This window comes from Rhea pennata, chromosome 2, assembly GCF_028389875.1.
Source record: "Rhea pennata isolate bPtePen1 chromosome 2, bPtePen1.pri, whole genome shotgun sequence".
Taxonomy (NCBI): domain Eukaryota; kingdom Metazoa; phylum Chordata; class Aves; order Rheiformes; family Rheidae; genus Rhea; species Rhea pennata.
The window spans coordinates 17,361,648-17,388,693 of NC_084664.1; the positions used below are offsets into that span (position 1 = coordinate 17,361,648).

The following is a 27,046-nucleotide window of genomic DNA, read 5'->3' on the forward strand; positions in this document are numbered from 1 at the left end:
TGACTCCAGCAGGCAAAGACTTCATATAGCCTATTATAAAGCAGGTAAAAACGGAACATAGAGCACTTGTCTCTTGAGGTCTCAAAACAGGTTCAGCTTATCGGCTCCTAGTGTTGTGGGAAGTGGTTTTGGAAATCAAGAGATGCCGCTTCCCTCCCTCTCTCTAATCAAGAACTAATTCACTAGAAGAGAAGCTGTGAGGGAACACAGTCCTGCAAGAGTTACTACCTTTTTAATGAGAAATAAAATGTAGTCCAGCCCATTTTTAGCGGTTACCAATCTCATGATGCAATCTTCCCAAGTATTTTAATCCTAAAGCCACTGACAAATCCTACACATTGTTGTCCTAAATTCCAACAGAATTTCAGCTGAAGTTTTATGCGGATAAGGCTTAAGCACAACAAGCTGATCGACTCTCTTCTAGGTGCTGCACGCCACATGTGCGTCCAGGGCTTTAGGAAAGGGCTTTGCAGAAGCTGTGGACCAGAACCACTGAATTTGCCAGCTGAAAATGCTGCAGGCAAGGACAGTGCTGGGCATTACAAGGGCACTCTCTGGGATTATTATTAGATCATTGGCCTCTGAGGCGAAAAACCTGCTTCAAACCCCTGTTCTGCTGTTTTTCTAGCAAAGCCTTGAATCCAGTTTCCCTTCATTCTCGGATGACCCAAGGACTCACTGGGTTACAGTCATGTTTTCTGCCCCCCCTTTCTTCCCATTTTTTCCCCTTATGGTTCAGAGCGTATTTAGCGATTTTAAACAACTTTCACAGAAGCAACTGTGGAATAAATAATAATAATAATAATTTAAAAAGCCTTGCTCCTGCTTGCTCCTGAAAACCCTCCCGCCCATTATCTGGGATGTTTTCATGGGCTGAAGGGCCCTGGATGCCGAGCCCGACACCCACGCGGGGGCCGTCGGCCGGGGCCGGGCCCCGCTGCCCCCCCGGCCGGGGGCGGCACCTTTGCGCCGGGGGCGGGGAGGCGCCTTCCCTCGCCTTCCAGTAAAGCGAAATAGAAAGCGGGGCCGGCGCTGGCGGCGGCGCTGCCCGCCCGCCCCCGCGAGTCTGCAGCGGCGCCGGGCGGAGCGGCGGCGGCGCGCAGGGCAGCGCGGAGCCCCGCGGCGGCAGGTGAGGGGCGGAGGCGGTCGCGCGGAGCCCCCGCGGGGCGTGGGGGGCTGGGTGGGGGGCGGCCGGCGGGTCTCGCTCGCTCGCTCGCTGCCTCCGCGGCGCCCCCGGCGCGCTGCGTGCTTGGGGTTCCGACGGGCGGCTGAGGAAGAAACCCTCCTTTTGGTGTGCTCGCTTGTTTTTTGAGGGCGTTTTCAGGAAGGCGGTATGCCATGAACTCCCTAGTGCCGGTACTGGCAAGCCTGCCGTCGGGGCTGGCGAGTTAACGTGCTGTTCCGGCTGGGAAAACCCTGATAAACCCCGGACGCCTGCGCCCCCCTCACGGAGCCTGCACTACGAGCGCCGGAGCGCTTCTCTCTAAAATGCGGGTTAAACTGATTCTATTTTTATTTTTTAAAGGGACCACGGTGTTACAGCTGCGTAGCCCGGCGTCCCAGCGTCGAGGAGGCGGGAGTTAGGGCTGCGGCTGGTGCGCGCTGTCAGGCTTGCGCGGAGCTCGCTGTCCCGAGTACGAGCCCCCGTGCGCCGTCCGGGAAAACGGCGCTTTGGTGGTGGCCGAGCGCAGCGGTGCCAGCCCGTGTGCGGCGCGGGCACGGCAGGGAAATCGCCTGCCCTGCTGCCAGGAGCAGCTCTAACCGCTGGTTTCCTGCGGTGAGATGTGGCTGGGGTTCCTCGGCCCGCTGCTGCTTCGCGACGCCGCCCTCCTCCTCCTCCTCCTCCTCCTCTCTTCTCCTCTGCTGCTGGTCTTCCAGCTTGCTGCTTGGCGGACAGTAGATCACGGTGCACGAGGTGTTAGGTGGGCAGTTCCCTCATTGAACAGCATGTTTGCTGCTAAAATCATTTAATCTCCAGCACCTGTTTTCCTTCCTAGTTTAACTGGCTCTGTATCAGCAGACTAAAAGGGAGATCAGTGAGTTGGTTCCTGCTGGAAATAAACTTTCTGCCACTGTAAGCATTAGAAGTGCCCCCCCCCCAAAAGTCTGAAATCGTGTGGAATTGAAATTGTTGATTTTTTTGTTACTTAGCAGACTCTTTTGAAAGGAATTGTATTTTTCAAGGTCTGTCAATAGTTTTTCTTAAAAGCAGATATTTTTGTCACCCCTGATGGTTAACTGCATGCAATCAGAGCAGAAAATTGTTTAAGACAATACAATAACTCTTTATACAGGTATATGATTATGTTGAGCCAAACTGTGCAGATTTTTCAGATGTTTTTAAAACTAAAAAAAAAAAAAAAAAAAAAAAAACTCTTGGCACAGAAAAAAAATCCTGCAGAAGCTCAGAGGAATAGCTATCCAGTTAACCTTATACCCTTTAATATGGCATATAAAGACATTTTCAAGCAATACTCTTCTCAGAAAAAGGCTTTTCATGGAAAAGCTACCCATGACAAATAGAGAAATAAGCTCTTCACGTGCTGCTTGCTCATGTGATGATGTTGAAATGATGGCAGAGGTGGAGAAAGGATCTTGTGCTTGATCAACTGATTTAAGTGCTTACATTTAGGGGTTTTTCCCCACTTTAGGTAAAAATAGATTTTTTTTTCATTAAGAACTGAAGTAAAAGGTACTTAGTAGCTTAAATTCTTCAGTCACTTGCATTGTATAGAATGATTTAGAGCATTATTAAGTGCCCAGTGCAGATACTAGTACAGAATTCTGGGGAGGAAAGGGAGAATGAATTCATTGCTGGCAAATGGACAACTTTTGCCAGTGTTGGAAATGTAATCCATAAATTGCTGCATAGTTAAAAAAGAAATCAGCTTTACAGAGTCTAGAAACTATTCTCACTATGTAAACATTTTGTATTTGAAATTTACTAGTTATTGGAGAAATGAAGGGTTTGTGCCTTTCATGCTTAAAAACAGCTGCAAAACTGAGAATAAGCTGGTTATAATCACTTTCTTCTAGTCATTCAGACCTTTCTGGGTAGTAGGCAACTGTTCAGAATAATATTAGCAACATGCTGTAGTTTGGGAATGTTCTGAGGAATGAAGCAGAGTTGGCACTGATGGAAAGCTACATTTGGTCTAAACTGTACAGTTCTCTTATGCATGAAAATGCTTTTAAAAAGTGGTTTACTTTAAGCATATTATTGACTTGTCTATATCCAAGGAAGGCTAGAACTTCTGCAGACTCGTGTTCTTTTTCAGAAAGTCCCCTAGGACTTGTTTCTAACTTACCTTACTTTTCACATGCAGTCTTTTGGTTCCTCTTCTGACTGTACTGAGTGTTTTCCCTCTACTCCTGTTAATTCAGCATCAAAAAGCAATGAATAGAAGTCCTGCTGTGGAGAAAGATATAAATCTCTTTTATGAAAGAGTAAACACTTTCAGGCTGTTCTAACAGCCTCTAATTTGAGGTTAGAACATGAAAGTGGGATGCTACAGGTTAGAAAACATCCTTCACTCCTTCACTTCTGTTATTTCTTGCTGTCTAGGTTGAAAACCCCCTTGACCCCTCTCACCACCCCAAATACAAATTCTGCTATGTTAGTGCTAATGACTAGAAGTTTTCCTACTCCTGCTTCCCTAATGCTGGGGGTGTTGTTGCATTTGTTTTGCACTGGGTGAACTGGTGTGTGTGAATGCTGGTGAAACTCATTAACCATGTCTGTCCAGGGGGTGAGGAGGGGGCGTGGAGCTGCCCCACACTGTCGCCACAGGGCTTGGCCAGGGGCATGATGTGCCTTGGCCTTGTCGTGCGCCGTGTCTGCAGTTTTCCTGCCCTACCTCTCCAACTTGCCGCACACGGTCTGAATTTCTTTGCCAAGTCAGCCACGTCATTTTACTCAGTTTTCTTCAGCGTCAGAGCTGACGTAAATACTCTCTAACCCATGAGAAATATGTGCCACAAAGGTTCGATGTCCTTGTGGGGAGGGTGAGGAAGATAGTGATCAAAACCACGGACTGCACCTAGGTAAACTGCATTGCTTCGTGGCCCCAGGGGACTGAGTCTGCTGTTCTTCCTTGAGACAGACAGATTGTGCTTCTTTCTTTCCTTTATTTATTTTTTTTAAGTATCTTTTTTTTTCTGGTTGTTGTCTTTTTGTCCAAAATAGGTGTTCATAGTGGATTATGAAAATGGGAAATGAGAGCTCTTTAAATAGAATATGTTCTACTCACTTCTGCTAGAGGAAAAGGAGATTCTTCTTTGTTACTTGCAAGCATCAGACAGAGAGAATCATACTCAGAAGCTTATTATGGAAAAATTATTTTTCACTACTGCTTGGAAATCTGGATGATCGTACGGTAGATTGATTCTTATTTGAGCTGTCTTTTTTTTTCTTTCTGCAAAAAATCCCCTATTATCTCAGCGTTGTGATTATTAGTTTTTCTTTCCATGAAGCCTGTGAAGCAAACGATCATATGAGTAGAGGCCAATCCTTCTGCCTGAGCAGATCTGCCATTACTTTGTTTTGCTTTTTTAATAGACTGCTACAGAACGCTGTGAAATTATCATCAGTGGAAAATACAAGTTCAAGATACATGACAACTTGAGGGATTATACTGAGACATTTTTTGATGTTTTTGTGTGATGTAACTGGGATAAATATAAGGTAAGCGTTCATTAAAATTTGCATATTGAAAGGTATTTGTATAAGTATTTTAATGACTGACTGTTTTTAACTTGAATACAAGAACTTTTTCTGGCTCATGTTAGGAACCTGGGAGGGGAGGGGGCTTCTTGGGATGCTGAATCCAGTTTCCTGTAATTAAAGTCCTCTTTAACAAAATGGTCAAGAACTATCTTAAAAGTTACTGTTAGAAATAGTGAGGGCAGAGCAAACTGATGGAAACTGCTTCAAAAGCTCATTGCTCTTATGATAAGTCAGTTCCTAATTTTCTTCTTAATGAGTGAAAATTTCAGTTGAAGTCCTGTTCTGATCAGTAAAGCCCCCCCTAAAATGGGTGGTGTATTTCAGCTGGTATCTTGTGCATCATACAATGATATTAGCAGATGCTTTTTGCTACTGTAATGGTCTTGCTCCATGACTTTCTCCTCTTCGTGGACACATCACATAAATTGCTCAAGAACATTTGGGGATAAACTTGTTTAGCATGCTTTTCTCTGTCATCCATTTCAAAATGATGAATCCACTCTTAGAGCAAAAGTTATTAGCTTTCCTGTTCCATTGCTTTCTATATAGTTTCATCCGTATTAAGCATGCTTCATTTTTACCTAATCCAGCAAAATATAACTAGTTCATGCTTCCTTGTTTTGCCAACACCTCTAATGAAAATCTTTGATTAGGAAAATTCCAAGGGTGAATGACTGGGGATGTTCATTGATAACTTTCAAAAGAAATTCCACTAATAAAGACTTTGTTTTTTCCATCTCCTCTTCACCTAGTCTACTAATCATGACTTGTTTTTCATAATACCACATACTCGTTTTAAATCTAACCATATAATGACAAGCTTTTGTTCTTGCTTTGCCGAAACAACTTTAGAGGAAGTGATTTCAGTTTTGTTTGTTTCTCTTTTGCAGGAGCGGTTTTGCAAAGTGGACAGTAATGGAGTATATGAGCACTAGTAGTGATAGTAAAGAAGAAATTGAGTTGTTGTTAACTAATTTAAATATGTCTGAGGTGATAGACATTATGGAAAACCTTTATCCAGATGGAGACCTTGCAGTCTATGAAGACAGCATAATTACAATGTGTGGAGAGGCAAATCAAAATGAAGAACGTGCAGAATCTTTATTGTTCTGTGAAAGGGAAGTTTCTTTGATGTCATGTGTGAAATATGGGACTGTGGAAGATTTGCTTGCTTTTGCAAATCAGGTGTCCAACACTGCGAAACAATGTAAAGGATGCCGACAGCAAGAATCTGGAATACTCTTGAATATGGTGGGTGTTCTCTCCCTCCCTTCCTCTCCCTCTCTCTGTCTAACTTGAAAAAACATTAATTATTGTTAGTTGATAGAAGTGATTCATGAATCTAAATAAAGATCATCCCCAGTCTCAGGAGTCAGAGCCAGAATGTCACTCCCTGCAGGAACATGGGGCTGGAAGGCATCTCTGAGGCCATCAAGTCCATCCCCAGCAATCTCAGGTACCCATGGTAAAAGGTCTTTTGTTCAGAAAAATCTCCTATACATCTGTCTCTTGGTATCCCTGAAGATTAGAAAACACTTTCCAACATTGAAGACAAACCTGAGACAGTTATTAAAAGAGAAAAAGCCACAGCTGCAATGATGTACAGGAAGGGCTTAGGAAATGGTAAGGGTTTTCCAGTGCCTTGTGTCCATAAAGTGACAGAGTGCATCATGCAAAACTCCCAAGTAAAGGTTGAGGATCTATTTTAGTACAGTTGTTGTTGAATTCATTCACTCTCTCTAGACAAAATATTTTTAAAAGTAGTAATACAAAGAGAAATGACATATAATATCAACCCTGACTTTCAAAAATATATACTATGATATACTGCTGCATGCTGGCATAGTTATGTTGTTTTGAGATATTTTCTTTTTTTCTGAAAATGTTTTGTGTTCTACAAGCCTCTGTGGAAGTTAGTGTCATTGTACTTCTGTTACAAATCAGTTGCTTTCGAAACAAAACATCATGAAATGAAAGTTTGTGCAAACACCTTTGTCCTGCTGCTTTAGTTCCTTAATGTATTCTAAATCTTAGATATCTTCTGTGCAGTGTGTTTTTTTTATGTGAGCGTTGGTATGTTGTTAGGCTTAGTGTTTACTCAAGCGTGAAGTAGAGAGTGTTGTTTTATTCTGACTTGCAGGGAGTATGGCGGTGTTGCAAAACAGTCAGTTTTTAAATTCTGTAACACTGGAGTGACACTTACTAACATTAAATGTTTTCCATACTTAGGGTAGACACTGTTCCACATACTCGCGGTTGTTTTGCTTGCATATTACTTCTGTAGATGCATACAGTTGGTATGAACCAAGTATTATTAGATGCACATGACCTATTGGGCAACTGAGGATTGGAGGCAGGGCATTACTTCAAGATACATCTCAGTGGGTACACCTGGACTGAAAATAGTTATTTATTTAGGATCCAGCATGTGTTTCTGCTTGCCTGATGATCCCCACTGACCATGCTGCAGCTCACATTTGAAGGGTTTTTGAGCACACAAGCTGAATTTAATTGAAACTAAACTGGGAGATGCTCTCCAGCCACAAACGAGCATTTGCTTCACAAGGCTAGCGGCTTTTCAGGCTAGAAACTGGTCCAAAGTAAACCTTCCTGAAATGTGAACAGTGTGATATTGGTGGCTCTCTTTCACTCTGCAATCTGCTCTGATCGATCTGTGTTATTTACCAGAGCAGATAGAGCCCGTGTGGCTCAGCTGCCCTCAGCCCTTCGAAAAGCAGACGTTGCAGGAGGGATGCACAGGTTTTTAGAGGCTTTGCCTTGGTTCTGACAATCCAATGGGAGGCTCATTCCGCAGGTCGTGAGCAAAATAATAAAATAACCCTCCCCCCAGACCCTTAACTGTTCAGAATTTCTGAGAATTAATTTTCTTATTCAGGTACTAGTCACAAATGATAGTTTTAATTATCAAGTATTTTGCTAATTGAAAAACACAAAGGTAATTAAAGCACAGGGAGGTGACGTGCATGACATCTTAGAAAGAAATCTAAAAACAATACTGTAACCTTTCTAACAGCAGGAAGCAGCTGAAGAGTTGAGTGCGTGAGACTGTGTAAAGACGTGGAAGGATAAATATCTTTGACCTGCATTTACATTTCTTTGAGTAAAGAATCTTGATCAAGCAGCAGTAAACAAGTTAACAGTGTTCTGTATGCTAGTAATACTGTATGTCTTTGAATTTATTAGAAACATATTCACAAGAAATGTTATTAATTCTTGTAATGTTTCTTCTAAAGACTTAAGAAATAGAAAAACTAAAGCAGTGCTAACATTGCAGTAGTTAGGGGGTTTGGTCCATCTCTGCCAGGCACAGAGGGAAAGAGCTGTTTTAGAGGAAGATTCAGAGCAAGAGACTCACTTGGGTGCCCTGAATCGCTTTCAGAGGAGCCTCCTCACCCTGTTGGCAGTACGGACAGCCTGAACTCCTCACGTTGCCTGCCGAAAGCAGGCAGTGTGACTCCTGCTCTTTTCTGAGCTACAGTGTACCAGGGTGACAGGCTGGCTGGTAAAATCGCAGCAGACTTCTTTCGCCCTTTAGTAGGCAGCAGAAATTCTCGTACAAGATGGAGAACGAAGATGTGCTCCCCAGGGAGTACATGCAGTATTAGGAAATGCTGAAACTCTTGCTCACATCATATAAGGTAGCCTGTGAGTAACAGGTATGTGGCGCAACAAGTTAGCAGATTACAGGAAGAACAAACGTGCAGGTAAACCTAATAACGAGGGGGGGGTAATTTCATTAGCCCTGCTGCTGTTGTTGTTTTGAGACAATTAATTGCAACTTACACTTTGCGCGTGAGTCACTGGAGCGAAACGTGGATGCCTGCGCGGTGAAGAGCGCCCCACCTCACATGCTGTTCCCATTTGCTGTTTCTAAATAAAGACCGCTGAGCAGGGCACGTGCATCCTACACGTATATTGTTGGGGGGTTTTACTACGTGCATCAAATTAGCACTGGAGTAGCTTTAACTTCAATGTGTTCAGTGCTTTTTTTTTTTTTTCTTTTTGCTTCGCAGATCACACCCAAGAATGGACGCTATCAGATTGACTCGGATGTGCTCCTGTTTCCGTGGAAGCTGACCTACAGGAATATTGGCTCTGACTTTATTCCTCGGGGAGCTTTTGGGAAGGTGTACCTAGCCCAAGACAGAGAAACCAAGAAACGAATGGCATGCAAACTGGTATGTTAGCTCAGTGGTTTTATCTCTGAGCAAACACCGTATGACGGTCCCCGCAGTGTATTTTGAAATTTGTCAGTGTCGAATTCCATTGTTAGCTGGTTATCGCCTTGGTTTTGTTGGCCTGCCAAGGCTAGTAAAGATAGGAAAAATGTTCTACAATTAATACTTGGACTTGCACATTTTTAACTGTTCGTTTGCTTTCCTTGCTCGGGTCTGAGACTGCAGAGTTCCAGGATCCTGACAGTAGCTGGAAGTGTCTGTTGCTGCCCCGGGGGCAGCCCTGGGGTACGGTCCCTGCAGCCCTCGCTGCGGTGAAACACCAGCGTGAAATCCTGTCCCCGCTGAAGCTGATATCAAAACCCTGTTGCTGCAGATGGTTTTAGGATCTCGTCCTTTAACTGGGGCCTTCAAAATTAAGTTTTCTTTATTCTAGTGCTGTTAAAGTCCCTAAGAGCTCAGCTGACATGCAAGTCTCCTGTCTTGGGCCCTAGCTGAGCAGAAGGCTCTGACACGGCTGAAGAAAACTGCTGAGCACCCTCCTACTTTTCTGCAACTCAGCATTTTGTTCAAAGTGCTATGCTGAATTAAGTAGAAAATGTGTAGGGCTAGTAAAAGCTCAGCTGTGGAACAGTGCTGGATATTCTAGCACACATGAAGAAGCATTTGCACTCCTTCTGTGTGTGAAGGAGCTGGAGGAGACAGTTGTATGTCCTCTTCCTCTTGCTCCCAGCATAGCCACGCAGCAACAAGTGCTACTCCTGCATAACGCGTTGCGGAGTAAAAGCTCCCTAATGTTTCTAGAAGTACAAACAGTATTTCTCATTATAGTGAAAGTATTAGACTGTTACCTGGTTCACAACCACAGGTCTGAGGGGAGGGAAATAGAAGCATGATCAGTGACCTTTCTGTCTGCAAGCGAGCACTGCCTGGTGGTGTTTTAACACTCTGCCATTAGTACTTTTTAAAGAAACACAGTATTGCCAAGTGCTCGTTTAAAAGCAACTTCACTTCACGTAACACACAAAGCAGCGTTGATCAGGATTTAACCAAGGTCCCTAGTGGTCCTGAACATGGTCAGACTGTGCTGAATGCTTCTTTACTGCAAGTACTGCTTCGTGTGCCAAATGAGTGTCGCGTTCTCATGGAGCAGATGAGTTTGCCCAAAGCTACTTGAAAAAGCAGTGGGATTTTTATCTCCTTCACCAGGAAGTTTGCATAGAGCTTTTGCGTAACCACTAGATTTTGACGGGAATAGCTCTTGCTACATTGCTTTTTCTGGAAGATTGCACTTTTTCTTTGGGCATGATTCCAAAAACTCTGTCAACTTTGAACAGGATGTATCTGAGTTGGAAAGGAAGAACAAGTGATAGGATCAAAATTAAGGTTAATTTTAACAAGTGGATAAGAGGTGCTTTGCTTCCTTCTCCCATTTTAGTCTATAGGAAAACTAGTATCAGTACAGTATTAGTACAGTACCTGTTTTTGGACCTGCTTTCATGTGGTTTTGTTTCAATGTTGTAGGTCCCAGTGGAACAGTTCAAACCGTCAGATGTTGAAATACAGGCCTGTTTCCGTCATGAAAACATTGCTGAATTATATGGTGCTATTCTGTGGGATGAGACTATCCATCTGTTCATGGAAGCAGGAGAGGGAGGATCTGTCATGGAAAAGCTGGAGAGCTGTGGGCCTATGAGAGAGTTTGAAATCATTTGGGTGACAAAACATATCCTGAAAGGACTTGACTTTCTCCACTCCAAAAGGATTATCCACCACGATATCAAACGTATGTGTGTTTCATTTCCCAGGGTGTCCCACGTTGGTCTGGAGCTCCAGTAAAGCCTGGTGTCACAGTAGGTGCCTCCTGGGCAGGGAGGCAAGGAGAAATGGGATGATGTTCAACAAGCAGCATCAGGTTCTTAGGATAACAGTTGTTTATGCTTTCCATTAGTTCACTTCAGTAGACGCGCTATTTGGAAGTCATAGTTCCTTTGCAGCTCATGAGCAACTCAGTTTGAAATAAAAACCTAAAGAAATCATAAAACCTATTGATAATTTTGCCTGGAAGAAGTTTCCCTCTTCCCTGTAAATTTATCTTGAATGTTGCTCTGCTCACCTTCCACTTTTACCCTCTTCTTGTGTTTGCGTGTGACTGGCTGTTCCTCAGTTTGTTTCCACTTTGGAACTAAATATGTAACTTGTTTCATTGTTTTTTTTCTCTTTCAACAGTTGCTGCAAATTTTAGTATATGTTCAGTCAAAAAACAAAACAAACAAAAAACCTACCCCTCCAGGTGTTAATATGTGTGAATATTCAGTAATACATTGATGTTACACCTAAATTTAATAGAGAATTATTGAGTAGGTTTAAAATTTAATTTTATGTGTTACACTTAATATTAAATCCTAGTTCTCCAAGCAACCATCCTTGCTGCAGACAGATAAACCCCACCTGCCTTTTCAATAGCAGCGCTTCTAACCAAGATGTTTATCTTTTACAAGTTCATTTTTGCTAGACTTGAGGGTTTAAATTATAAAATAGAAATAGTCAAATTGAAATGCTACAGTAAATAGAAGATGATTATATCAGGAATTACAAAATTTTGATCTTTGTTTTAGGGTTTTTTTGGTTAATATAGATCAGTACTTAGAAGTAAGTCTTTGAAACTTTGGCAGCTATAAAACTGAGTAATTTTCTCTTCAGTTGTGCTTTCTCACATGTAATAAGTATCTTTCATATTAATTGATAGTAATTGGTATAATAATGGAGTTAGTTAAAAGGTTCCAAACCAAATCAAGAAAAAAAACCATCCTATTACATCTAGATAGTGGATGAAAGAGCTGACGTGCTGGGAGCTGGGAAGACATTAGCGCCTTTGAAGTCTACAGGCGTTTTTCTGCATTGCTGCGGCGGCTGGCTCAGAAGGCTAGAAGCAGCTGGGGCTGGCGACCGCTGCGTCCGTCTGTCAGCAGCAGAGCCGGGGATGCGAGGTGCTGAGGTACTGCACCGCTCTGAGCGTGCAGAGAGGAGAGGAGGAGGCACAGGAGGAGAACTGAATTTGAAAAGAAACAGAAAGGCCTGTAGTCAACAGAGTGAAAAGAGAGCATAAGGCTTATTTTCATGTCTTGGGAAATTTTGGAAAAAGGTGCTTTTCAAGCAAGCAGGGATGCTGCTCCTTCTCTGTTGCCCAGAGGACTCGATGGAAAAGGCTGTGATCCAAACCTCTCTGCTCTTTTGCTGTCCATGTCCTCTCCTACTGGGTCTCTGTCCTGCTGACAAAGGAGGATAGTGGGGATTTCAGCAAGAGAAGGATTTCCTTGAAATATAGGGGGACTTTTTGCTCTTAGGAGTAGCTCAGTGCTGCAGCTTGTTTTAACCATTGGATGGGAAGCTGTTAAATCATAAGGTTATTTGCTGGGGGTGGGGGAACCTAGTCCAAAGCCTACTAAAGTTTGCAGTAGCACATCCACTTGCTTGAGGGAGACTAGAATCAGCCTTGGGTATTTTCAGTTGTGGCAAAAGGAAGAATTGTTGGAAACCTTTCAAAAGAGCTGGACCTGTTAGAAAATTCAAGTTCTTACTGTTTCCCAGACTGAAGGTGGAGCTGAGTGCAATTTCAAATATACAGCAGAACTCGTTGCCTTAACGACAGTGTTACGTTTTGCACCCTCTTGCATGTGGTGCTTAAAATTTTGTATCTTTAAAGTTATGTCTAAAATTACAAATGTATTTACATAGTTTTGCAGCACCTGGAGAACAAACTCTGAAGTAGGCAAATACCTGAAAGATTATTTCAGGAAACAGGACAGCTGAAATCAAAGTCTGTTTTCTTTCCACTGTAAGGTGGGCAAGCTTTTGCATATTATGTTCTTGGTAAACAAAATTCACTTTTAGAAGAAAATATTTTTTGCAATTTTTTTTAATAGTGCAGAAGGTGCTTTTTGGAGACGCATGCACAACTAGACTGTGGGATGAAACTGAATGTGAAAACATTTGAATGTTCTTTTTTTTTAATTTGCTTAAAGAAAATTTTATAAAAAATACAAATAACTATCAAGACAGAAAATGATCCAATTCCACAGTTTCCTTTTGGGGGAGCATTGTATTTTTGTTGCATAACTTGGAGACGTCGTTTGTCCATGGCTTCCAAGACAGCAAACATCTGTGAATTTCTCAGGGCTTACGCAGGGCATTATCTTTGCAAATCTTTGATCAGGCATACAGCTGTAAAGAAAGCCTGTGAGCGCAGAGTTGTGCCTTAGGAGAGATTTATGAAGGAAAGTGAACTAAGCTCCTAGATACTGCTGAAACTCAGCGGGAGTGAGGAAGTCTCAGTCTTTATTGCTTTTACAGCTGTAGTTTAGCTTCTGTCTTTAGACTGAGCCACTGTTGCTGATATGTGAGAGAGGCTGGTGTCAATGCTGTGGAGAGGCTTGAGTTCTTATTTAGTTTTGTCTTTGTTTAAATTATCAGTATAAAGAAGTCTCCTGGTGACCAAAAATTATGCCTGCTTATAGCAAGACCTGTGCAGCGTTCAGTCAGCCTTGGAGACCAAGATCATCATAGCCAGGCAGAAGACTAGCTGTGTTGGGAAAGGATCTACCAGTCTTCTAGCTTCTAGCTTCCTCCCTTACCCTCAGCTTTTTTTTGTTTGTTTGTTTGTTTATCCCCCTTACCTTTTTTAATTAGGAAAATGACCACATACTGGTTCTCCTGTTACACAAACCAGTCCAATTTGATTTCTAAGATACAAATTATGTAGAATGACTGTGTTGGCTGTAGGAATGGATTGTACTAATCTCCCATTTCAGACTAACATCTGAATGAAAGAGTCGTGTTGTAAAATAACTTCCCCGGAGACTAGAAGCTAATGTACTGTCATTTTTGCTTTTCTTTTAGCAAGCAACATTGTCTTTATGTCAACAAAGGCTGTTTTGGTGGATTTTGGCCTAAGTGTTCAAATGACTGAAGACATTTACTATCCCAAAGACCTTAGAGGAACAGAGGTAAGAAGCTGGAGGGACAAAAATCCTTCTGTTGCTTCGCTACAATTGCTGTGATGCTCAGCCTCAAATTTGAAGCTAAAAGGTAGATGGTTGAGCAGAAAAATTTTATAATAATTTATTTTAATACTTGTTTTTAAACTTTTGATCATCTCAGATTTTAATTTTCAACTTGCTGAATTGCGAATCAGGTGTTATATTTTGAGAGCACTATTACCTTCTCAATAGTCCCATTTATTAATAATAATTAAATCTGAAGTCAAGGAGGAAATTGGGATCCTCTCAAGCCAAAGGCAGGAACAGCCCTCTGAGGAGCACTGTTTGCAGTGAATCAACTACTAGCTGAAATCTCTTCAGACTGGAATTTGTTTCTTTGCGCTATCAAAGCTTTCTTCTGAGATGTCAAATATGGGCTTGAATGACCAGTTCAATGCAGTAGTTGGACTCCTTTGAAAACACAGAAACTGCAGACTTGTGGGTTTCATCCCTTAACATTTCTAAGCTCTGTTTCCTATCTACGTAAACCCTCCTGTTCTAGGGTGGTTCTGTACTGTGCACTTGATGATCACCTGGTGAGATGCTTAGACATTACAGTGGTGGAGGTAAGGACTTTTTGAGTATCTGTCATGGTTTGGACCCTGAACATGCACAGAGTTCCTGCACGTCACTGAGGCTACTGTCCCTCCAGAGCATTTTCCAGGTTTGAGCTTCAGCAATTAGCTTGGCTAGCTGCTGCAAATGTGGCTTTGCTTCCTTTTGCCAGAGGAAGTTGGTTACAGGAAACATTTCAGTTGAAATGCTGGCACTTAACATTTTGATAGCCTTGCATAGCACAGGCATAAGCTTAGAGGAGGTGCACTTATAACTGACAGGAGAACATTTCACTCCTCAAAAAAGCAGGGTAAATTAAGGTTTCACAGAATGTCAGGCTTGTTTTCTTATTTGGTTTTAAGATTTTGGGGGGAAAATATTTGAACATTTGTTTTCACTGGCTTTCTAGTCAGAGGAGTATAGAATTTCAGCTGTTTACTGTACTGGAAGTAGCATGCTGTCTGGCATTTCACTTTGATTTTATGTGCTGTTAAAGAGAATAAGCAAAATTGTGGGAATGAGATGGAAGCCCTGACAGGGAATTTCCCAAGGTTGGAGATGTGTGTAAATAGAAAATTTCCAGGTTTATGGAGCAGACTGATGATGATCCACTCTTGGCTCTTGGGGGATAGGCCAAGTTCATGTTGGAGAGCGCAACTGCAAAACACTTTTTCTTCCTGCTAAATGAAGATTATGACTCTGTACTGTTGAGTGCCCAAAGTCACGTCCTCAGAAACTGGATAGTCCACACAATCCCTAAACATACGGGTACATGATCTTTGCTTTCTCTAGGAAGAGGGGCGGTGCACAGAGGTAGTTAATTCTTGGAGTTTGCACTCCTGCTGTTTTATGGCAGCATCACAGATCAGAAGTGGGGTTGCAGAGAAAGGGCTGGAAAAGGAGATTTTTGAATGTCAATTGAACACTTCTAGGAACATCATGCAGGCTACCCTATAGTTTTTTTCTGTTCAGAAGAATCTCATACTATGCTTCCTTCTGATCATCATCTTCCTCTCCACAGTGTGCATGTCTACCATTTGGAGAGCCTAATCTAGTCACCCAGACATGCCTTCTTAATCTTTGATAGCACTGTCTTTCTCTCTTGATTTTCAAAGTGAGATCTCCACTGCTAAGCCGAGGTCCTCTGAGCTTTGCATCTTGCATTGTGCAGCCTTGAAGTGGTGTGGCTGTCCAGGAGTGCTGTTTCTTTTTGCCCGTGGCTGTGCAGATGAGCTGTCTCTTACTGCCATTCAGCGTCATGCCTGTGAACTACCTAGCTTATTTTATGTTAGATGATGGCTGGGAAAGGCTTTCACGAAGGTAATGATAGTGGAAGTTATCTTTCTCCTGTGCATATTCTTGCGTTGAGCGTTTAGGATTTTCATTCACTCCCATAGCAAGGAAGGGCTGAGGGTAGTGAACCTGCTTTGTGGTTATGAAAATGAATGGGCCGCAGTGCTGGGCGGAATGATTGAAGGACAGTTAAATTTTTTAGTTTGTGTAACATGAAAGAGCTGGGTTTTCTGAACAGCGTATGTACAATGCACACATATGATGCTTGTGATGAAAGTGCTCTGCAGGAAATGCTTTTTCTAGGCATTTCCTACACTTTCGGTTATGCTTTTGTCACGCTTTCGGTTATGCTTTTGTTACTGATAAAATGCGTAACTTCCGTTACAAATGTTCGAGGGGAAAAAGTTGTCCACTGAGGTCAATGAAATATTGAGGGCATGATTATTTTCAGAAATGCTAACGTAAAACTAGTACAGCAGGAAGAAAGTTTTTAGCTGGATTGTGTCTCTGGTCTGACTGGTAGAGGAGAACTAGTGGCAGCAGAAGGAAGGAGTGTGGAGAGGAGGATATGTGGGAGCTGGACTGCCTGCTTTGGCAGCAACACAGCCCTAGGTCAGTCTGAATCAATCTGAAGTCACAGCTTTGGTGCACATTTGATCTTTGCTTCTGTCCCTCTACAATCAAGGTGTACCTTGACAGTTTTTCACAATCTGGCTTTCACAACCTGTCTGCAGACAGGTTCTTGTTTCATCCTTCTTCCTCAAGAAGGCAGCTGTTTTTTCTCTGTACAGTTACTTTCACTGAAGTTGCATTGTGTGCACTAATTACTTTTTAAAAGGTAGAAATTCCCTTTTTTGCTCACACGGAGCAAAACAGGTGCAGAGAGACTTTTTCTGTCTCAGCTTTGAGGAAAGCAACAGATAGGAGTAAGTAGCAGATGCAGGCTACACTTCCTGTGTAAAGTTCTAGTTGTAGATAGGACGTGTGATTTACTGGGATATAATACTTGGAATTTGCATGAGCTCCACAGCCATTCTCAGTCTGTAGTAATAAGCACTCAAACTATGTGGTGATGATTTAACTTCCTGCCCTTGTCTCAGTTAATAGCTTCTAATATGATTCTTTGTGGCAGGATGACTTGATCTAATCAAAGTTTTGTTTGGATCTTCTAAAGGGAAAACAGGTGAGGGAAAGGTAGAAGCCAGAAGCAAATATGATGGCTTGCTAACTTAGTGTGCTGCAGGCTGTGCCAATGTCATGTTGAAACCTCCTGCCTTTGCCAGGGGGTTGTGGCGGTGCTGTACAGCGGTGGGGAGTGCCTCCTGCATCCTGTCCGTCTGGTTCCCTGCAGCTTAAAAGCAAAGCTGCCAGGAGCCGGAAGGGAATTGCCTTATATACCTCCTCTGGATTTTGACAAATCTGACCACTTCAGTGAAGAGTTTGGATGGAAACTGTAGCTTGTCTTAGGCAAGATTGGAATTTCTGGTCAAAAAAGTTTGGAAGAGGGACATTTGCCTTAATAGTTACTTTAGGCGTAGCCTAGTGGAAAGGGAACACAGGAAGACTTTAGAGACCTGGTTTTCAGAATATATGCTGCCTGAGACTTGACTTGTGCCTCGTTATTCTTTTTTTCTGGAGCAATCCCCAAATGTATAGTTTACTGGATAACAGGAAGAGAGGGACAGAGAATGACAGAAGGGAGTATATCTGTCCGCTCTTTTGTAAGAGTTGCATAATTGTTAATATAACCGAGATTTGAGTTGTGGACTCCTACACCCCAACTGGGTGACTAGTGGCGGAGTCATCTTCTCACTCCTTGGTCTAATGAGTGCCCGTTTGTTCATGCAGAATGGAGCTGCGCCAGCAGGGCCCCACCACAAACTAAACCAGCGATTCAGGCAGCTCCTGTGCTCTGGAGGGCTGTGAGGCTCCTGCTGCTGGGCTGAGCAAAGCAGAGCTGTGGCTTGAACCTCAGCATCTCACAGCTCGGGGAGGTCTCAGCCACTGAGCTGTGGGGCAGACCTAGAGAATGAGTCTGTTCTGGTGCCAGACTATAAAATTTCTGAGACTGCGATAATGTGCAGAGCAGAAAATCAGTTCTCCAGCTGCTGCTTGGTCCTCAGGCTGCAGATACTACTGGGATTTGTCTCTTCAGATGGGGGATTCTCGGCTCACAGAAGTAACGATTGGTCTTTGCTATTTTCCCCTATTGATTAATCTCTTTTGACTGTTCTTCACAGATTTACATGAGTCCTGAAGTCATTCTCTGCAGAGGCCATACGACAAAAGCTGACATCTACAGCATGGGAGCTACCATTATTCATATGCAAACTGGCATCCCGCCCTGGGTGAACAGATACCCTCGGTCTGCATATCCATCCTACCTCTATATTGTAAGTGTCCTTAGAAAAGCCAGAGCCAGTTTCAGTGGAAGGGTTTCCTGTTCTCTTGTTGGGAAAGCTTCTGTCTTATAAAAGACTACCAAAATATGTGTCAGAGAGATGATATCATCTTTTTTGCTTTGGGGGAGGGAGGGAAGAAGTGGGTTTTGATCGTTTAGTGGAAGACAGAGGCTGAGCAGGAGTCATCTTGGTAGTTTGCATTACAATTTACAGGCCTTGGTTTTCTTCAGGGACAGGGTTAGAACAGTGTGAAACTTGATTGTAACAAGCTCATCTGTGCTCTGCACTGCTGTTTTTCTTAGAAGTTACAGATTAAAAACTGGCGCCAGGCAAATTTGAATCTCTGCTTCATCTGGAGTGGTGCAGAGATCTGGTGAATTTACATTGCAGCAAGTCTGAGACTTGCATGGAGTTGTTCCAAGTTTTGAAATTTTTGATAAAATCTGATAAAAAGTGGATTTTGCACAGTTACGTGTTATGTTGTAATTGAATATCCCTATTTAGAAAGGTGACGAGTTGTAAGTGGGGAATTTCCAGACCACTAATGTGGTTATCTGTGACTTCCTCTCCCATTGCTCTTGGAATAGTTGTTTCAATGGATCTTTTTATTGCAACAGATACACAAACAAGCTCCCCCCTTAGAGGACATTGCGGAAGACTGCAGTACTTCCATGAGAGAGTTACTAGAAGCAGCGCTAGAAAGGAATCCTAATCACAGGCTGTCTGCAGCAGACCTGCTGAAACATGAAGCCTTGCACCCCCCGCCAGAGGAGCAGCCACGGTGCCAGAGCCTGGACTCAGCCTTGTTTGAAAGAAAAAGGCTACTCACAAGGAAGGAGCTGCAGCTGCCAGAAAACATTACAGGTAATGGTATCAGCCAGCTTTACCTTACACTTTTTAAATTTTACTTTATTCAAAATTTGATTTGGCTAGGTTTTTAGAAATAAAATAAACTCAAAAGCTGCTGGAAAGAGACCGATAAAAATCTCAGTTAGATGAGATCAGACCCAGAGCTCATTAAGTGTTATGCAAAACGCCCATTGACTTCAACAAGACAAGAACTTAGCCCGAATTCTGCAGCTACAGAAGCACTGGCTCATGAAAAAACCCTGGCAGTTATTCATGATACTTCTTCATGAAGTGTAGGTTGCTGTCACAAAATTGCCTTAATTCTCCTCAGTGCTAATGCTGTTTTATTATTAACGGTGGTTTATTTCTTAACAAAAACAAAAGCCCCAACAACCACTGCCACCAGCAACAAAACCATCACTTTTTGCCTCCCTAAAACCAACCAAACAAAAAGAACCATAACTGTAACGATTTGGATTGTTAGGAGTAAAATACAAGCCATTTGTCCTAAAAATCACTGCAGGATAGAATGCAGTTCCTTTGTGCATTATTATTATTATTTATTATTTTTTTTAAATCAGTGTGTCCTTGATAATATCAAGTCCAAGGGAAGTTTCATGCCAGCTACCTGTTAACAGGCTTCAAAATTCTTTTCTCCTACATCTTAAAATTTGTTGTGAGTCTCCTGGCACAAGGCATTTAAAGATCCCAGACAAGTGGTGTGTTTAACTGTGATAATTTTTTGAAAAGATACCTATGCAAAGTTCTTGGTGCTTTAATGCATAATTGTCCCTGCAGTTGCAATGAACCACTTAACATTTAAACTGCTCTAAATGTTCTTGCCTATAATGGCATTGCTCTTCTGTTTTTTGCCTTGTTGGGTGCACAGCCTTTTAACCAGCACAGGCCATCTGAATCAATTCTTTTGAAGATGAAAGAATATTTGGCTGTTAAGCTGGAACTCTAATTCAGGTGCTTGAGATTCCAGCACACTCATTATACAAGTATTCAGGGGAGTTCTGCAGTTGCAGAGGTTTATTCAGAGCTCTGATAATGCATATGTTCATTTACAAGAAAAAAATCTGAGACTAATGGTGTCAGACTTGTTCTGCATTGTCACATCTAGTGATACAAAGAGGATGTCTTTAGTCTAGGTGAAAATTCCCCCGTAATGAAGGGGAATTCTCAACTGTCAGAGAGCTAGCAGAGGGGTTTTGGTTTTTGGATTTTTTTCTCTTTTTTCTTATACCAAACTCTCCTTTGGCACTGTGGCTCAGTGGATGAGAAAGCTCTGTGTAACTGTCCTAGATGATGGAGAGATTTTTAAAATATTGAACAATCTTTGTTGTTTTCAGTAGAAAGCTGCAGTTGGTTTCTCCTTGCCTGGAGCTATGACTTGATGTGGCATCTTATGTTTTATGTAAGAGGTTTCCAAAACACAGATAAGTAAAAGCAAATATGAAGCCAGTTATTCCAAAAATATCTGCAATTATTAAACTGAACTAATGTAACTGTTTGTACAACAATGACATGTTTCATCTCTTTTCTTTTTAGATTCTTCATTGTGTACCGGGAGCACGGATGAGTCAGACCTGCTAAAGAGGCAAAGATCACTCTACATAGATCTTGGAGCTCTAGCTGGTTACTTCAATATTGTTAGGGGACCACCAGCATTAGAATAAGACTGACTTGGTAATGGTTTATCTCTGCAGGTCAGAAATGGACCTCTACCTCTTAAAACTTGTTTTTAAGACTTGATTTTCAAATTTGTACATAAAAACATTGCCATTGTAGGCTGTAAAATGTGAATGGTGTTTAATTGCACAGATGATTAAGCTAAACCCTTAGGGGCTCTGATAAGCTGATCCCAAGCAACAATGTTTGTGTGTCTGCTGGGACAAACAAGAAGGCAGAAAGAACACTGTTGGGAACATCTTAATCTGGAGAATCTTCCTGTGCTGGGCCTGCACTTTCTTAAGACTTATTATATGTTTGCAACTATTGCCCTCAAAAGAAGTTGAGCGTGTGGGCTGTAAGAGCTGGCCCATTTGAGCTATCCTTAGTGAAAAGTGTCCAAGAAGTCTTTGACTTAACTCAGTTTGTGGTCATTCTCAGTGCAAATCAGGGCCTCCCTTAGGCTGTGCTAACTTGCTTCAGCTGACTCTAGAGCCAGAGACATCTGGAGCCAAACCCTCACTTGGTTACAGATGTGTTTTAGCTTTGCACATTCCCTGGGTTCTCAGGGCTGAGTTGGGTGCTCTACCCTCTTCTGCCTGGGCAGAGGGAATCCTTCGCTGGCTGTTCTTTGCTTCAGGAGAAGCACAGCAAGCCAGCTCTTGCAAAGCAAGGCAGGGGCTCCAGCTGAGCTCAATGTTACAATTACTACAAGGATAATTTGGGTAGTGTTCAAGGGTAGAGCAAATGTTACTTCTTATTAGTAACAGTGGGCAAACTCCAGACTCTTGCTTTTAATGCTTTAAAACTGTACACATGTATAATTGCCTTGAGTGCTATGGTTTGGAAGTGTGTCATTAGTGACAAGCTGTGTTATGTTCCTATGGAAATGGAATTACATTGTTCTTATTGTGCCTTGTACATTTGAAACACAAAGTTTTGGATGATAGTAAAACTATGTAAACTGCATAGTTCTGTACATCCCATGGGATGAGAACGTAAACTTTTATAAAACTCCCTTTGATGCTTAGGATGACTCTTTTTAAGCATTTATGTTACAATGGCATACTATGTATGTTGTACACTGAATCTTTTCTGAAGCACGTTTTCTTTTTCATATATCTATTATTTAATACTGCTCCTGACTAACAAATGATCTTAAGCAGATGATTTCCAGTTTGATACTGATATGGTCAAATGAATAAATCTAGCTCAGTGCCTTGAAGTGTGGTCAGTCTGTCCTTTAATCTTTGAAAACTGAGGAGCTGTGACAGTATTTGTGCCAACCTCCCCTGTCATGGCCCAGGTACATTATGTGCATCATTCCACATTTTGAGGAGTTGTGCAAAAGTCAGTACAGACGATGAGTATTTCTGACAAAAATCTCATTATCAGACTACAACAGGATTTCTAGGATGCCTGAATGGTGGACAGTGGTTGAGTGCAACATGCAGCACTTTGGTCTTGATGTTGGTTGCTGTAAAAAGTCCTGGTATACTCCCCTGCTCCTGTACTTGGTACAAAATCCCTAGAAGACTAGCTGTTTTGAGGCATACAATGTAGGGCAGGTGTCTTCATGTTTATACTGGCTGTAGTGATCAGGATGTTCAGGCATCAGATTTTCAGTGCAGATGATTTAAAGGAGAGATGACATAATGGTTTGGATATTCACCTTTGCCTTGAGAGACCTCAGTTCAATTTTCTGTTCTGCTGCTGCTGACTTTGGTCTTTAATGAGATTCATGGGATCAGTAGCAATTGGCTTTTCCAATGAATTAGGATGTTGGTGATTTTAAAAGTCTTTGTTCCCCAATTTCCCTTCTGTAAAATTAAATTTTATCCCCATCAAACAGTGGCTAGATATGCAAATGCTTATCAAGTGCCTGAATACTACAGCAGTGAGATCACTGTAGGAATTGTAGGTTCCTAGAGGTCTCTTACTGCTACCTGAAAAATGCTAAGATTTTTTTTTTTCTTTTTGTCCCCTCCTTCTCTCCCCCTGCCCAGTTAAATGATTCATCACAGAAATCTGCGAATGGGAACAGTCTCACTATTTCATATTCGTTCAGGCTATGTGGCTATCATAACTTAACACTATGCAAATAATACCTGACCAGATTATTCAAAGTAATTACAGCTTGCGTATTGCGGGATATGAGTGATAAGGTTTGGTGGAGTGAACCAATAGCTCTTCATAAGCACATCCACAAGTCTTGAGTAGTATAAATACTACGTGCTAAATACTGCGTGATAAATATTGCTTCAAAGGGTTGGTACGCAATCAACAAATAGCTGTTCAGCACACTAAACAGCAGGCGTTACTATAGGCATTGTGAACTTTCTAATAGCTGAGGACGGTTTATTAGGTGAGCCTCAGGCAGCAGTTGAGTGGGGGTCTCTGTGGAACAATATTGGGTCAAGCATATCCCGCACTGGTTGCTGCCTGTGTTGTGTAGGTAAACGTGTTTGTGTGGCTGCGTGGGGAACGAGGTCAGGAACTGGGTTAAAAATAGCCTGCGAAGGGAAGGGTTGTTGCTCTAGTTGGGTTGCCAGAGCAGCTGCGTGAATGGAGCAATTGAGGCTGGGGGAACACAGGGAAGGGAAGGAAACGGGATGATAGGAAAGCTCTGCCACAGGCTGGCCCGCGCTTAGCTCTTGGATTTTGCAATGGTCAGTATCTCTGTGCATTAATTTCTTCTGGTATGTAGTTTTATTTTTGCTATCTGTACAGAAAACCTAATTGGGGCAGATAAACCTGCTGCTCTTAGTTCTGGTTACGGATGAAAATGAATGAGACAGCAGGGTGTTATCTTTTCCTGGCTCAGTAGGTCTTGTCTTCAGATCAGCCTGAGACCCAGATGACTAATGCTGTCCTCACAGAGGGTCCTGCTGCAAACTGCCATTGGAGCAGGTCAGGAGAGAGCATTTTAAGACATGCTGAACTCTTTCACTCTGTTAATGAAGGAAGATTAGTTTTAAGTCTTGTTTTTGCAACATGTGTGGGAGGGAAACAAGTCAAAGCTGCTTTGCCCTCTGTTTCCTGTAGCCACTACTTCTCTCTCCCTCTCTCTGCTCTCCTGCTTTTCTTTTCCATGTTTCCTGTAGGAATCTAGTGTCTTGGTTGCTTCTAAAATCAAGACCTTCTTTTCTAATCCTATTAGAATGTCAGTAGACAAATACTGAAAGACCTGGAAGAGCAACCTGAAGAAGCCAAAATAAGGGTTTTCTTGTTTGGGGGTTAGATGAGCTTGCCTCTTTCTCCAACTTCCATCCTGGTTAAAATTACAGTAGAAGTTCAGAGAAATTAGAGAAGTGCTTCTCGTGTACAGTGCTGGAGGGAATGAAGAGGCCCTTAGCTGAGCACTAGCCCCTTTCATTTTGATCTTCATGAAACTGGCAGGTTGCTCTTCTGGCTCAATGACAGAAGCAAATATGCAGTTGGATAAAGGAGCATATGTAAAAGAAACTCACAGTAGTAGCTGGAAAGACCTAGCTCAAGGGGAGCAGAGGACTGATTTGGAAGGACCAAAGCATCAGCTGGAGGGCTATATGGCTCTATGCGTGACAGAAACTGAGAAGGTATATATGACTGGACACAACTTCCCTTGGGTCTGTACTAGCTGTTTCTGAGGCAACCCCAGAAGCTACGAGCGAGGACTTTGCTTCCTATGGTTCATTTGCTTCTGCTCAAGGAAGCCGAATTGTGCATGTTCTTTGTAAAGAAACACTTGGAGCCATAGTATTCATTTCTGTTTCTGGCCAAGCGAGGTCTATTTTTGAAATCTCCACCAGCTAATCATTTGGGCAATGGGAAAACTAGTCCTTCACAAATCCTGCATGTTGCCTAGACTCAGTACTCAGCACCACCTGAGAAATCCAGTCAGACCATGGGAGTGGCCCATTATCCATTATACAAGGGTGCTAGTACTGCTGCAGGCTGTCCGCCAGAAATAGTGTTTTGCTGACTGATACTGGGGCATGGTGACTCATCAGGGGAGGAAGTGAGCCAAGGAGCCACTGCAGCTCCAGCCCTGTGTCCAGCCCACGGCCAGCGTGCCAGGGGCTGCGCCACGAGCCTTTGCTGACCTGCTATCTCACAGCCCTTGCCTGAGTCAGAAGCCTGTGCTTGATGACCAGAGAGGTGGCACAGGCATGTTGTTAACCCAGCCGGTATTTGGAAGCAGGTGACTTTGGAACGTTTGGAAAGAGACTGCCAGCTCTGTGGAGGAGAGGTGTGGATGCTCCAATGCGAGGTATGGAAGAGATAACATCTGTATGTATTTGATCCTCATCAAAGCCATCAAGCAATAGCAGCGTCATGGTCACCCATAAATATGGTCTCAAATAGGGACCTTGTTTGAGTCCCTACCACAAGTCTGAGAAAGGACACTGCCACAATGTCTATGCACAGTGGCTGGTGCCCTGCTTGCAGGCTATAATGCCAGGCATCGTTTTTCCAACACACACAAAAAAAGCAAATGATGACATTTAAAGCATTATTTGAACCCCTCCTGATGCTGATAGTGCCTCCTGTATAAAGCACAAGCTGTAGCTCAGTACAGTGGAAAAACAGTTATGAATAGCAATGAGAGATGAGACAGGGAGAAACTTGGAGATGTGCGTGCAAAGCCTGAGAGAAGAGGGGGTGGCAGCAAGATGTCTATTAAGCTTCCTTTTGAATTGAAATGTTTTGGAGCCAGAGAGCAACCCGAGGCCTGCTAGTGGTGTGAAAAGAAGCATGCTCTCCAGCCTGCGGTAGCCAGACAATGTCACTGGGCAGGGAGGAGGCCTTCAGGACTGATACCAGAGACTGATATCCTTCCTCTTTAACTCTCACTTACAGTAAGCCAACGCCACTGTTTCTTTTGCTCCTCCCCCAAAAAGAAAAAAGAAACAAACCATTTTGTACAAAGAGGAAGTCTTTAAAACTGATGTCTGAATTCTCAGCATAGATCTTTTCCCTTTGTCTTTTATTCTCTCACCCATCTGAGGTGCAGGAGGGAAGGAACTGCAGTGTACAGTACTGATATGTAAACTCATTGCAGAACTAGTTCTGTACAAGCCTATTTCTGTGTAACATGGTCCTTGCAGACACAACTTGAAGAGCCTTTATTCACCAATGGCCGAAAGATCCCTTCCAGTCACTGAGCTGTTATGCCTTACTTTTTTGTGTAATAATAGTTATTATATGTCTTTGTTATTTAATCTGTTTCCCTCATATATGCCTGGCAGCCAAAGCCTGTTTGGTCTGCTGCTGTTGGAGAATATGTAATATTTCCAAGCCAACTTGGAAACCAAGTCCCCGTTACCAGTCCCAGCTGCCCTTCCCTTTCTGTTGAGTGTTTCTTCTCCCTTTGCAATTCTGTCCAGTTCCCAGTCCCTTGCTCATCGCAACTTGTGCCAGCACATTCCCAAGTAAGGCTGAGCTTCCCTCTGGCACCAGTGCAAGGGGATGTTGGAGGAGGGTCCTTGAAGACCTTCTCCGTATAAATGAAAAGAAACATGATTCTCCCTCAAGCGTCTTTACAACAGGATTCCTTCCTGCCTTCACAGCTAGGGCTTTTCATAAGGGGTCTGCAGCCACCCAAGCAAATGCTTTTTGTTGGGGACCATCACTAGTAGTCACATCTGAAAAATAGCTTGGAAAACCTTTCATATTTATATCTGATATAACCTGCATTTTCCAGGGTGACCTGCTGTGGCAGGGTGTACGGTTTCAAGGCAGTCAGCAAACATATGACAAATCCATGCATTTACCACTGGCATTGCTACCGGAGTGACTCTTTAGGCTCTGGTACTGATGACAGCTATATTCAGAAGTAAATGGTTTTGAACAGACAGAAAAACAGCTCTCACTATCTCATGCACAATTAGCCAAATGCTATTTTCATATATACACTGGATTGTTTTCAGGAAAATTTGAACCATTTTCTACTAAAAAAAAGTCTTTTCAAGCAAGCAAGAAGTACCTTTTGAAGTTAAGTTGGCTCTTCCACAGAAATATGAAAGCATATTTGGCCACAACATGTCAATAACTCATCTTGCCAAAAGAACAACATTTCAGTGTGTATTCATTTCAGTGACCTAAATGATGATAAAAATGTTCAGGAAATTCTGACTCCCTTTCTACTCAGTTTTATTCAATGGACATATCTACTCCTCCAGTTAGATTATATTTTTCAGCTTTACGACGTGGCTCTGTTACTGACTGTAGCTTCTTCTCTTAGCCTTCCCCTTAATGCATGTGAATGGCAAGAAGTAGGAAATGACATGGAAGGAGGAGGCCTCGAGGTGTGTCTCTGAGCACGCACAG

General features: G+C 42.6%; 1 protein-coding gene and 1 long non-coding RNA gene across 4 annotated transcripts; one reads left to right on the forward strand and one right to left on the reverse strand.

Annotated features, from left to right (window-relative positions):
- Positions 1 to 1,087: 1,087 nt before the first annotated feature.
- Positions 1,088 to 21,959, forward strand: MAP3K8 (mitogen-activated protein kinase kinase kinase 8). Of its 3 annotated transcripts, none has more exons than XM_062568984.1 (9): positions 1,088 to 1,129; positions 4,559 to 4,684; positions 5,617 to 5,977; positions 8,761 to 8,925; positions 10,447 to 10,708; positions 13,822 to 13,928; positions 18,050 to 18,202; positions 18,829 to 19,075; positions 20,615 to 21,959. In XM_062568984.1, exons 2-9 carry the CDS (start codon positions 4,650 to 4,652, stop codon positions 20,740 to 20,742), a joined length of 1,458 nt encoding a protein of 485 aa, XP_062424968.1. In that variant the 5' UTR covers positions 1,088 to 1,129; positions 4,559 to 4,649; the 3' UTR covers positions 20,743 to 21,959. The 3 variants fall into 3 exon arrangements, with proteins under 3 accessions (XP_062424968.1, XP_062424967.1, XP_062424969.1); XM_062568983.1 differs by lacking the exon at positions 1,088 to 1,129 and adding an exon at positions 4,142 to 4,376 and having other exon boundaries at positions 4,474 to 4,684; XM_062568985.1 differs by lacking the exon at positions 1,088 to 1,129 and adding an exon at positions 4,142 to 4,376.
- Positions 1,496 to 8,603, reverse strand: LOC134136817 (uncharacterized). Its single transcript, XR_009957559.1, has 3 exons — positions 8,531 to 8,603; positions 3,309 to 3,412; positions 1,496 to 2,021 (listed from the first exon to the last, which is right to left on the reverse strand). It is a non-coding gene; the product is annotated as an uncharacterized LOC134136817 (long non-coding RNA).
- Positions 21,960 to 27,046: the final 5,087 nt, after the last annotated feature.

What these genes read in the sequence shown, in the direction of transcription:
- MAP3K8 (XM_062568984.1), top strand. Translation starts at nt 4,650, where the DNA reads ATGTTTTTGTGTGATGTAACTGGGATAAATATAAG. An exon ending in AACGAATGGCATGCAAACTG is followed by an intron (nt 8,926 to 10,446) that starts GTATGTTAGCTC and finishes TCAATGTTGTAG; the next exon opens with GTCCCAGTGGAACAGTTCAA. An exon ending in GCTGCCAGAAAACATTACAG is followed by an intron (nt 19,076 to 20,614) that starts GTAATGGTATCA and finishes TTTTCTTTTTAG; the next exon opens with ATTCTTCATTGTGTACCGGG.